General features: G+C 43.4%; 1 protein-coding gene across 1 annotated transcript in view; it reads right to left on the bottom strand.

The window, feature by feature from the left end:
- The window catches only part of SNX6 (sorting nexin 6), a 77,551-nt gene that overhangs the window by 30,819 nt on the left and 33,331 nt on the right, over nucleotides 1–13,401 (bottom strand). The window contains exons 4-6 of the mRNA XM_011995058.1: nucleotides 12,054–12,177; nucleotides 5,944–6,039; nucleotides 1,479–1,584 (exon numbers count right to left, since the gene is read on the bottom strand). Coding sequence (XP_011850448.1) covers nucleotides 1,479–1,584; nucleotides 5,944–6,039; nucleotides 12,054–12,177 — 326 coding nt within the window. The remainder of the gene's footprint in view (nucleotides 1–1,478; nucleotides 1,585–5,943; nucleotides 6,040–12,053; nucleotides 12,178–13,401) is intronic.

The following is a 13,401-nucleotide window of genomic DNA, read 5'->3' as shown; positions in this document are numbered from 1 at the left end:
AAAAAAAAAAAAAAAAAAAAAAAAAAAAAAATTGCAAGTGTATGGCAGGAAAGAATATAGAGACTACTAGTCCAGTATCTATTGGGAAGTAAGCTCATGGTGAGAGATAGAAAGTTTTCCAAAATTCTAATTATCGCTTGAAGTTTGACTTTTCATTGGCAACAAATACTATCTTTGTTTTTCTTGAAATAACTGATTTTTTTTGGCCAGGTTCCTCCAATTTAAATAATTACCTGATTTTTGAGAAAACATTTGCCAAATATTCAAAAACACAGTTTGTCTATCAGTCATTCTTTAAAGTAAAAGTAGTGTTCTATGAAAAAATTAGCTAGTTCAATCACAACTCAATCACTAAAATGCTTTTCTACAGAACCATCATACTTGAGTATGTAGCCAAAGTGCTTTATGCATACCTCCTATTTCATCACTCAGAATATTTAAAAATGTATACTCAAGGGTAGAGATTACAATCAATTTTTACTGTTTCATTAAGGGCATTCTTAAGTGAAAGTCACATTTTAAAAAAATTGTAAGTGGCTGGGTGCAGTGGCTCACACCTGTAATCCCAGCACTTTGTGAGGCCAAGGCAGGTAGATCATGAGGTCAGGAGTTCAAGACCATCCTGGCCAAGATGGTGAAACCCCATCTCTACCAAAAATACAAAAATTAACCTGGCACAGTGGCAGGTGCCTGTAATCCCACCTACTTGGGAGACTGAGGCAGGAGAATTGCTTGAACCTGGGAGGCAGAGGTTGTTGCAGTGAGCTGAGATCGCGCCACTGCACTCCAGCCTAGGTGATAAGAGACTCCGTCTCAAAAAAAAAAAAAAGCTAGTGCATGGCAGGAAAGAATATAGAGACTACTAGTCCAGTTTGTTGCCACTGCCTCGATTTGTATGTAATTATGCAGCAGCAGCTTTATCCATCATTGGTGTAAACATCAACATGGTGAAAAAGGCAAAAACTATCACAGTATCATTATAAAAATAGTTATTGTTTTGTTGTTGTTGTCTAGACAGTCTCACTCTGTCACCCCGACTGCAGTGTGGTGGTACGATCGACCACAGCTCACTGCAGCCTCGACCTCCCAGGCCCAAGGCATCCTCCCACCTCAGCTTTCCTAGTAGCTGGGACCACAGCCATGGGCCACCACGTCTGGCTAATTTTATTTTTTGTATTAGGCTGGTGCAATACAAACAGGGTCTTACTCTGTTGCTCAGGCTGGTCTTGAATTCCTGAGCTCAAGTGATCTTCCCGCTTCAGCCTCCGAAAGTGTTGTAATTACAGGCGTGAGCCACTGTGCACAGCTGAAAATAGTTTTGACCTCACAGGCTCACTATAAAAGAGCCAGGGAGCCTAGACTCCAACAGACCACAGTTTGAGAACTAATGCTCTATATTAAGACTTTTTCAAACTATAATATGAACTTTATAATTATTCCATTAAAAGATATAAGCTTTAGCCACAGAAACATCTTACTTTTGTGGGATCTTGTCATTCTATCAGATTTAGCAGATGCATCCTTAACTCGGTTATGATATTCCAAAAGAAATGTTCGTTCATGCTCAAAGAAATCATCTACATCCTATAAGATCAAAAGAAAATACAAACTTTTTTCACTTATTTGCTTTAGTTTAATATGTAAATAACTTTATAAATATAAAAGATTATCAGTAAAATAGCACAGCTATCCTCTAATAGTCAGATGTTACTGTACTAATTTCACCAGCAAGACTTTAATAGACATGCATTTCTATCTATCAAGTAAGAAATCTTCTATGATTTTGTAACTGAAGGCTCCCCAGATAGGTCCAAGTTCACATGCTGTATGTGCTCCCCAAATAGGTCCAAGTTCACATTCTTTCTTCTTTTTTTCAGATGGAGTCTCACTCTGTCGCCTAGGCTGGAGTGCCGTGGCATGATCTTGGTTCACTGCAACCTCTGCCTGCCGGGTTCAAGCGATTCTCCTGCCTCGGTGTACCAATAGCTTGGGACTACAGGTGCACACCACTACACCCAGCTAATTTTTTTTTTTTTTTTAGGCGGAGTCTCGCTCTGTCACCAGGCTGGAGCACAGTGGAGCGATCTCGGCTCACCGCAACCTCCGCCTCCTGGGTTCAAGCGATTCTCCTGCCCCAGCCTCCTGAGTAGCTGAGACTACGGGCGCACGCCACCACATCCAGCTAATTTTTTTTTGTATTTTTAGTAGAGACGGGGTTTCACCATGTTGGTCACGCTGGTCTCGAACACCTCACCTCGTGATCCACCCGCCTTGGCCTCCCAAAGTGCTGGAATTACAGATGTAAGCCACCGCGCCCAGCCTAATTTTTGTATTTTTCAGTAGAGACAGAATTTCGCCATGTTGGCCAGGCTGGTCTCAAGTTTCTGACCTCAAGTGATCTGCCCGCCTCGGCCTCCCAAAGTGCTAAAGTGCTGGGATTACAGGCATGAGCCACTGCGCTTGGCCTCACATGATGTACTTATTTGTGATCTGCCTCTACAATTCTGCCTCTTCAGTAAACATACTATTGCCAGCAGAAGTGATCAATTGTTTTTAAGGAAAAAGAAAACAATTCTGGTGGACAGAGTGAAAATCTATTTTTCTTGGCCTGTTACGTATTCTACTGGCCATTCCTGAAGGCTGCCTAGCCTTAGTCATTAAGGCCCTTTCTTACTGCACTGAGGACCCTGGCCAAACTATCTGAGGGCAATAATACGATTAACCACTGTCTTCAATCTTTTTTTTTTGAAACAAAGCTAGCTATACATTAAAAATAAAAATTATTATTATTATCTTCAGACAGAGTCTTGCTTTGTAATCCAGGCTGGACTTCAGTGGTGCAAACATGGCTCACTGCAGCCTCAACCTCCCTGGCTCAAGCAATCCTCCTGACTTAGCATCCCAAGTAGCTGGGACTACAGGTGCATGCCACGACGCCAAGACAATTTTTGTATTTTTTGTAGAGACAGGGTTTTGTCATGTTGCCCAGGCTGGTCTTAAACTCCTGAGTTAAAGTGATCCACCTGCCTTAGCCTCCCAAAATGTTAGGATTATAGGAGTGAGCCACTGCACCTGGCACAAAAATGAAATTAATAGTATTTTACCCCCTTGAAAATTACCAATAATTAAGTGAAAAAGCATCAGCTGACAGGATATAATTGGAGACCAGTATCAACACAACACAAGCAGCAAGAGTCAGTACTGACAAAATGTCATTGAAAACTGTAATTCAGCTGGATACAGTGGCTCACACCTGTAATCCCAGCACTTTGGGGAGGCTGAGGTGGGCAGATCACTTGAGCCCAGGAGTTCAGCCTGGGCAACATGGAGAAACTGTCTCTACAAAAAATACAAAAATTAGCTGGGTGTGGTGGCATGCACCTATAGTTCCAGCTACTTGGGAGGCTGAAGTAGGAGGATGGTTTGAGCCTGGGAGGCAGAGGTTGCAGTGAGCCGAGATTGGGGCTGCACAGCAGCCTAAGGCAACAGAGCAAGACCCTGTCTCAAAACACAAAATAAAATAAAAAATAAATATTAAAATAAAATTCATAATTCATATGTAACAGTTCTCTCTCTTTTTCTCTTTCGCCCAGGCTGGAGTGCAATGGCACAATCTTGGCTAACTGCAACCTCTGCCTCTGGGGTTCAGGCGATTCTCCTACCTCAAAAGCCTCCCGAGTAGCTGGGATTACAGGCATGAGCCACCATGCCTGGCTAATTTTGTATTTTTCGCAGAGACAGGGTTTCTCCATGTTGGCCAGGCTGGTCTCAAACTCCCAACTTCAGGTGATCCGCCCGCCTTGGCCTCCCAAAGTGCTAGGATTACAGGCGTGAGCCACCGCGCCAGGCCAGTTTTCTTAACTGTAGAAATGTGGATAAAACTGGCAGGGTTGTTGTGAAGATTACACAAGAAAATGTGGGCTACCAATCAACACATTATAAGTGTTCAAAAATGTTATTACTCTATTAATAAAATTATCAAAATTATAATCAACATAGTGGTTTACATTTAATGGCTAAGAAAAATGGTTGATATTAATGCATAAGCAGCATCAAATGGAAGTAAGCTGAGTCCTTATTGGAAAGCAGCCATAGCACATGCACTGTCAAGTATCCACTGACCTGTCTCTGAAAAATCAGAGTATAAATCAAATAGTACTCTACACACTAATTTTATTATGTCTATAAAAACAGGCAATGATGACAAAGCAGCATTCTTTTCTTCCTAGTATTTGCTTGATAATAGAAACATTGTTCTCATATTTTAATGGTAAGAATCTTCAGACAAATCAACTCTTGTACCATTTTTAGAACATCATTAAGAAAAATACAGGTGTTTTCGGCCGGGCGCGGTGGCTCACGCCTGTAATCCCAGCACTTTGGGAGGTCAAGGCAGGCAGATCACGAGGTGAGGAGATCGAGACCATCCTGGCCAACACAGTGAAACCCTGTCTCTACTAAAAATACAAAAAAATTAGCTGGGTGTGGTGGCGGGCGCCTGTAGTCCCAGCTACTTGGGAGGCTGAGGCAGGGGAATGGTGTGAACCTGGGAGGCGGAATTTGCAGTGAGCTGAGATCATGCCACTGCACTACAGTCTGGGCGAGAGAGCAAGACTCCGTTTCAAAAAAAAAAAAAAAAAGAAAAAAAAAGGAAGAAAAAAAAAAATAGGTGTTTTCCACACATATTATCTCAATCTTTTTATTAAGTCAGTAAGGTGGGTAGTATTATTAACCCCATTTTGAAAATGGAAAATCTGCCAGGGCACAGTGGTTCACACCTGTAACATCCTAGCATTTTGGGAGGCCAAGGCAGGCAGATCACGAGGTCAAGACTTTGAGACCAGCCTGGCCAACATGGTGAAACCCTGTCTCCACTAAAAATACAAAAATTAGCCGGACATGGTGGCAGGTGCCTGTAATTCCAGCTACTCAGGAGGCTGAGGCAGGAGAATTGCTTGAACCTGGGAGGCAGAGGTTGCAGTGAGCCGAGATTATGCCACTGCACTCCAGCCTGGGCGACAGAGCAAGACTCTATCTTGGGGAAAAAAAAGAAAAAAGAGAGAAAACGGGAAAACCGAGATCCAGAAAAATAAAAGAAAGTAACTTTTCCCAAGGACATGTAGCTTGAAGCAACACCAAAACCCCAACTGAGATCTTTTTTTTTGTTTTTTTTTTGGGACAGGGTGTCTCACTCTGTCGCCCAGGCTAGAGTGCAGTGGCAAAATCTCAGCTCACCGCAACCTCCGCCTCCTAGGTTCCTCAGCCTCCCGAGACCTCCAGGCTGGTCTTGAACTCCTGATCTCAAATGATCCACCCATCTTGGCCTCCCAAAGTGCTGGGATTACAGGCGTGGGCCACCGTGCTCGGCCTCACCAGAGATCTTCTAACTCTAAGCTGAACTTAGGTCTGCCCCTAACATTTCCAAGGCTAAACGTTAAATGTAAAAACAGAGGCAGCATCTCTTGGTACGCTCTGCAGCTCTGTCTGTCCTGCATCTAGGAGGACTTCATGTGCATGTGGGTGGACATTCCAAATTGCACACTGTCCCTCCCCTCCACCCACCTGCCCCATGATCGCCCCTTAACCACTCATGGAATACACATGAATGGCATGAACTCAGGGACGTTGCCCACGTAGGAACTGCAAGGCTTGGGATTTGGGTAGGGAAATAGGGGATTCTAGAAACCTGTAACCTGGTCTGATGTGAAGGGAAGGGGTGTGGGCTGCAGTCGGGCAAATTCCCTTAGCTTAAGACTTCTCATCCATTGTAGAAGGGAACGCTCTAAGGAGAGGAATCCAGGTCAAGGGGATTCCTCCTGTTCCTAGGACTAAAGATTCTAACCGTACAAATGTCTTTTACTCTAATTCTGCACATTTGAAATCTCAATCTATCTCCCTTTTAAAAGAAGTCTCAATACCACAGTTAATCAAGTAAAATCTTACCTTTACTCCTGAAACGATTACTCCGTCTGCTGATTTAACCATGTTTTTAAAGAAATCTTCAAGTTTCTCTTTTTTATTTTTTCCTCGCACACTCAACTGAAAGAAAGGTAATTTAACATTTTTTAAGATTACAAAAGGAAAGCAGTACCTCCTTTTTCTTTGATATTTAAATGGCAATCTCAAAAGGATCCTAGTTTTTAATCTTAATATATAAGTGGCAATTTCATCATGTACATCAATGATTTTCAAATTTTAGGGCATAAAAAGGAGTTTGGTAATAATATAGATATTCAGGACTCACTCTCAAAGATTCAGGTTCAGTTGGTCAACAAGAAGGCCTAGATATTTCACATTTTATGAGCGTATCTGATAATTCTGTTGCAAGCAGCCCTCTCACCATATTTTGTCAAACACTGCTGTATAAAATTTTAATAGACAATTAAAATTTTGGCTTGGGAATTCCTTTAAACATGTAAAATTTATTGGGGCACAATATACTACTGTACGATTCCACAATGACTCTGAATACATATCCTATACATTTGGAACTCTGCACTCATCCAAGTGTCTCTTGTCTGGCTTTTGGGGTCAGCAATTTATAGCACAAGGGACACAAAAAAGATGACTTTGAACAACATGAATGGTTATCCAAGGGCAAAACCAACAAGCAGCAGCTAACTCTTTGACTCCTAGCACTTGCTGCATCAGGGTGCTCCATAAAGGAGCAACCCATCTAATTCCCGTGTACTTCCATTGCTTCAATGCCCACCTTTATGTAAATGACTCACAACTCTCTATCACTACCTGCTATGGTCTGAATGTATGTGTCCCCCTAAAATTCATATGCTAAAAAAAAATTTTTTTTGAGACACTGTCTCCCTCTGTCATCCAAGCTGAAGTACAGTGGCGTGATCTAGGCTCACTGTAACCTCTGCCTCCCGGGTTCAAGGTATTCTCCTGCCTCAGCCTCCCGAGGAGCTGGGACCACAAGCATGTACCATCATGCTCGACTATTTTTAGTAGAAACAGGATTTCACTGTGTTGGCCAGAGTGGTCCTGAACTCCTGACCTCAGGTGATCCAACCACCTCGGCCTCCCAAAGTGCTGGGATTACAGGCATGCGTCACCACAACTGGCCCGCATCTTGAAGCTTAACTCCCAAGGTAATAATAATTAAGAAGAGGTGGGCCTGAGCCAGGTGCAGTGGCTTGTGCCTGGAGTCCCAGCTACTTGGGAGGCTGAGGTGGGAGGATCATTTGATGCCAGGAGTTTGAGGCTGCAATGTGCTATAACTGCACCTGTGAAAAGCCATTACATTTCAGCCTGGGCAATACAGCAAGACTCCATCTCTTAAAAATAGGTGGGGCTTTTGAGAAGTGATTAGGTCATGAGGGTGGAGCCTTCATAAATGGGATTAGTCCTTATAAAAGAGGCTGAGGGAATGTTACCCTCTTGCCCCTTCCTTCTGCCATGTGAGGACACAACAAAAAGGTGCCACCCATGAAGCACAGTGCCCTCACCAGACATGCAATCTGCCAGAACCCTGATCTTGGACTTCCCATTCTCCAGAACTGTAAATGATAAATTCTGTTGTTTATAAATTAGCCAGTCTAAGGTATTTTGCTATAGCAGCCAAACAGACTAGAATACTACCCATAAGCTCGTTCCTTAACCTTACATATTATATCCAATTGCCCACATGATTTCCTTACATGGAGACTGTGACTGTAACCTCACATTAGATGACTCTAACACAGTGCTCATTAAAATCTAATCTCTGGGCTGGGCGCAGTGGCTCACGCCTGTAATCCCAGCCCTTTGAGAGGCCGAGGCCGGTGGATCACCTGAGGTCAGGAGTTCGAAACTAGCTTTGACCAACACGGTGAAACCCCATCTCTACTAAAAATACTAAAATTAGCTGGGCGTCGTGGCATCTGCTTATAATCCCAGCTACTAGGGAGACTGAGGCAAGAGAATCTTTTGAACCCGGGAGGCAGGGGTTGCCATGAGCCGAGATCGCACCATTGCATTCCAGCCTGGGCAACAAGAGCGAAACTCCGTCTCAAAAAAAAAAAAAAAAAAAAAAAATTAGCCGGGCATGGTGAAACGTGCCTGTAATCCCAGCTACTCGGGAGGCTGAGGCTGGAGAATCACTTGAACCCGGGAGGCAGAGGTTGTACTGAGCTGAGATCGCACCACCACACTCCAGCCTGGGCAACAGAGCAAGACTCCATCTCAAAAAAAAAGAAAAAAAGAAAAAAAATTCTAAACTCCAAAATTTCTGTCTTCCCTCTTTGAGTTGTGGCCCCTTCATCCGAACAGTCTCTCTGACTCCAACATGTTCCCTAAAATTCCACATTTCTCATTTAAATCTTGAAATTTCTACAACTTCTTCCTTTTCCTCATAGCTCAAATTCTACCAGCAAATGACTGAAAACTGTCCCTTTCCACTCCTATTCTCCTAGTAAAGTCTTCATCACCTCTTTCCTAGACTGATCTATTAGTTAATAATTCTCATCTTATTCCAATCCATTCTATTGCCTGGGACAGCTTTCCCAAATCAAATTTTGAGCATCTCATCCTTACTCACAAACTTTAGCTTCTTTTCTCTTTTTTCTCTTTTGAGACAGAACCTCTCTGTCACCCATGCTGTTGCACAATCTCAGCTCACTGCAACCTCCACCTCCCACATACAAGTGATTCTCATGTCTCAGCCTCCCAAGTAGCTGGGATTACAGGCGAGCGCCACCACACCCAGCTAATGTTTGTGTTTTTAGCAGAGATGGGGGTTTCACCATGTTGCCCAGGCTGGTCTTGAACTCCTGGCCTCAAGTGAATGTCTTGCCTCAGTCTGCCAAAGTGTTGGGATTACAGAAACGAGCCACCGCACCCGGCTTTTTTCTTTCTTCTTTTCATTTTCTTTTTTTTTTTTTTTTATTGAGACGGAGTCTCGCTCTGTCACCCAGGCTGGAGTGCAGTGGCCAGATCTCAGCTCACTGCAAGCTCTGCCTCCCGGGTTTATGCCATTCTCCTGTCTCAGCCTCCCAAGTAGCTGGGACTACTGGCGCCCGCCACCATGCCCGACTAGTTTTTTGTATTTTTTAGTAGAGACGGGGTTTCACCGTGTTAGCCAGGATGGTCTCCATCTCCTGACCTCGTGATCCGCCCGTCTCGGCCTCCCAAAGTGCTGGGATTACAGGCTTGAGCCACCGCGCCCGGCCTCTTCTTTTCTTTTTTTAAACAGACAGAGTCATACTATGTTGCCCAGGCTGGTCTCGAACTCCTCAGCTCAAGCACTCCTCCTGCCTCGGCCTCCTAAAGTACTGGGATTAAAGGTGTGACTTACCACACCTGGCCCAAATTCTTTGATCTTGAGGTTAACCTGTAAGTACATGAGCACTATGCTACATTTATTTTCTGCGAAAATTATGAATTAATCTTGTCATCCAAACATAGGTTCCAAGATTTGTATCAGTGATTCCGTAAAAAATTTTTTACCAGCACTATGAACGAAGAAATCGTTAAAGTGCAACCACCCTGGCCTGACGCGGTGGCTCACACCTGTAATCCCCGCACTTTGGGAGGCTGATGCAGGCAGGTCACCTGAGGTCAGGAGTTCGAGACCAGCCTGATCAACATGGCAAAACCCTGTCTCTACTAAAATACAAAAATTACTTGGGTATGGTGGCTACTCGGGAGCGGCAGAGGAATCACTTGAACCTGGGAGGCGGAGGTTGTAGTGAGCCAAGATCGTGCCACTGCACTCCAGCCTGGGCGACAGAGAGAGATTCCATCTCAAAAAAAAAAAAAAGTTTTTAGGTAGGGAAGGGAAAAATAACGACTGATCAGCACCAATGGTCAGTTAAACAGATTCAGAGTCAATGATTTACCCAAATCTGGAATTCTTTAGCTCAATCACCTCCTCAGAATTCTCTACAAGGCTTCAGAAGACTCCAAACTCAAATTTAAGAACATTAGTCAATGTGATAACCCTATTTCTTTTGTTTTTGTTTTTGTTTTGTTTTTTTTTTGAGACGGAGTCTTGCTTTGTCACTCAGGCTGGAATGCAGTGGCGCAACCTTGGTTGACCGCAACCTCCACCTCCCAGGTTCAAGCGATTCTTCTACCTCAGCCTCCCAAGTAGCTGGGATGACAGGCATGTAGCCACCAAGCCCAGGTAATTTTTGTATTTTAAGTAGAGACGGGGTTTCACCATATTGGCCAGGCTGGTCTCAAACTCCTGACCTCGTGATCCGCCCGCCTCGGCCTCCCAAAGTGCTGGAATTATAGGCTGAGTCACCGTGCCTCGCCCCTACTTCTCAAGAGATTTGCAATTAAGGATTACAAAAAAAAAAAATCAGTGTCCCTTGAAGTAACACGATTATTTATTTATTTATTTATTTTGAGAAGGAGTCTCTCTCTGTTGCCCAGGCTGGAGTGCAGTGGCGTGATCTCAGCTCACTGCAAGCTCCGCCTCCCGGGTTCATGCCATTCTCCTGTCTCAGCCACCTGAGTAGCTGGGACTACAGACACCCGCCACCACGCCCGGCTAATTGTTTTTGTATTTTTAGTAGAGACGGGGGTTTCACCATGTTAGCCAGGATGGTCTCGATCTGCTGACCTTGTGATCCACCTGTCTCGGCCTCCCAAAGTGCTGGGACTACAGGCGTGAGCCACTACGCCCAACCAGTAACACGATTTTTTTATTTTTTATTTTTAGTTTTTGAGATGGGAATTTCACTTTTGTCCCCCAGGCTGGAGTGCAATGGCACGATCTCGGCTCTCTGCAACCTCTGCCTCCCGGGTTCAAGTGATTCTCCTGTCTTAGCCTCCCGAGTAGCTGGTACAGGCACCCGCCACCATGCCCAGACAATTTTTGTATTTTTAGTAGAGATGGGGTTTTATCATGTTGGCCAGGCTGGTCTCAAACTCCTGACCTCAGGTGATCTGTCTGGGTCAGCTTCCCAAAGTGCTGGGATTACAAGCATGAGACACCATGCCTGGCTAGTAACATGCTTAACTATCATTCTGTCAATTAATCTACTCAAGTTCTACTGAAATAACTGCATCACTACTGAAAAAGTGTCACTTAACTTGAAAAATACAAACAGGCCAGGCGCGGCTCACGCCTATAATCCTAGCACTTTGGGAGGCTGAGACGGGTGGATCACCTGAGGTCAGGAGTTCGAGACCAGCCTGGCCAACATGGTGAAACTCCATCTCTACTAAAAATACAAAAATTAGGCTGGGCGCAGTGGGTTACACCTGTAATCCCAGCACTTTGGGAGGCTGAGGTGGGTGAATCACCTGAGGTCGGGAGTTCAAGACCAGCCTGACCAACATGGAGAAACCTCGTCTCTACTAAAAATACAAAAATCATCTTGGCATGGTGGCGCATTCCTGTAATCCCAGCTACTTGGGAGTCTGAGGCAGAAGAATCGCTTGAACCCAGGAGGCAGAAGCTTTGGTAAGCCGAGATTACACCATTGCATTCCAGCCTGGGAAACATGAGCGAAATTCCATCTCAAAAAAAAAAAAAAATTAGCTGGGACTACAGGTGCATAGTCTTGGGAAGCTGAGGCACGAGATTCACTTGAATCTGGGAGAAGGATGTCGCAGTGAGCAGAGATTGTGCCACGGCACTTCAGCCTGGATGACAGAGCAAGACTCTGTCTCAATAAAAAAAAAAAAAGAGAAAAATACAAACATTCTAAAAAAAGGCCTTGAGCCTTTTCTAACTACTCTTGCCTTTTCCAATGACTCTTTAAAAACAAAACGTGGGCCAGGCACAGTGGCTCATGCCTGTAATCCCAGCACTTTGGGAGGCCAAGGCGGGCAGATCACAAGGTCAGGAGATTGAGACCATCCCGACTAACATGGTGAAATTCCCTCTCTAGTAAAAAATAGAAAAAATTAGCCGGGTGTGGTGGCGGGCGCCTGTACTCCCAGCTACTAGGGAGGCTGAGATAGGAGAATGGTGTGAACCTGGGAGGCGGAGCTTGCGGTGAGTCAAGATCATGCCACTACACTCTAGCCTGGGAAACAGCGAGACCCCGTCTCAAAAACAAAAAAAGAAAGAAAACTTGACCACCAATCAATCTGATACTCACATCTTGATTATATTCCAAGAAGACATGGAAATTTAAATCTTTTCTCAAAATAGGATGTGCTGCCACACGACACAGGAACACTTCATGCATCGCAACTGTCTTCTTGAATATTGCCAAATATTCACTAGAAACAATACAGAAAATTAAAGGTAAAAAACTCCATCAACTAAAAAGTCACCTGCAACAATTTTTTTCAGAAAATATTCTTTGGATTATTCCAAATGCAAAATCAGAGATACAAAGATATAATTCATGTAAACAAGGGTTTTAGTTGAACTGTTAATGAAATACATAAAACCCAGTTTGAAAAAGATTTCATGCCAGTTAATAATATTTATATCTGATTGTTAATATTTTTAAGTTTTACAAATTTTTCTTACTATGAGAGTTGATGTTAAAGTTAACTATAGGGCTGCTTGTTCTCAGCTCTAGAGAAAGTATGCTACAAATTATTTGATAGAATCTTAATGATTCAATATCCAATTACTGCTTTTAAACAACTTAGTACAAAAAAAATTAAAACCCAAACCTCAGTGAGCATATTTTCAAAGTTAATAATTATTTTCATCTAATTACCTAAACACACAAGAAACACACTACGAAGAAACTGATTTTTTTTGCCATTACACCAAGGAAATGTGTTTAAAATATTTTAATACCAGCAGTGAATCTCAGAGACCACAAAGTAATACATGTCAGTTTGGGGGAAAAAAAACTCAAACATTCAAGGAAAAGGCCTGATATTCTTGCTTCAACTACGTGCAAGAAGGGTAAGTTTTACATACCAGCAAACCAGCAAACCAGCAGGACCAATGTTGGGAGAAGTTTGATCTCTGTGAGGGTAGTCATTCAGTGAAGACAAAAAAGAAGGATGCAGAGGATGGAGGTAGCAGTAGAATAAACCCAAGGTTCTCTGTTATCCAACCCCTAACCAGACCACAAAAGAACCATGATCAGGGCCACTGGAAAATCACAGATTCTTCTATATTAATGTGCTCTGCTCATTTCCAGTTTTCAGTCTTATAAACTTTGAATATATATCTGTCTGCTATCAGACCACTGCTTGCATCCAAGACCTGCTTTGCTGATTTATCTTTTTAAGAGTTTAGCATCCTGAAGAGGAGTCTAGTAGCAGTGTCAATATATAACTGATAACTGAAACTAGTGGAAGAAGAGGAGAGGAAATGTATGAAGGGGAGAAATGACCCAAAAAAGTGACAGAGATGATAACTAAGGAAAATCATTTCCTTGTACAACTCTCAAAATAGAGAAACATATCCAAGGCCGGGCGCGGTGGCTCACGCCTGTAATCCCAGCACTTTGGGAGGCCGAGACAGGCGGATCACGA

Source organism: Mandrillus leucophaeus, unplaced genomic scaffold, assembly GCF_000951045.1.
Source record: "Mandrillus leucophaeus isolate KB7577 unplaced genomic scaffold, Mleu.le_1.0 Scaffold467, whole genome shotgun sequence".
Lineage (NCBI taxonomy): Eukaryota > Metazoa > Chordata > Mammalia > Primates > Cercopithecidae > Mandrillus > Mandrillus leucophaeus.
This window is presented reverse-complemented; position numbering and strand designations above follow the sequence as displayed.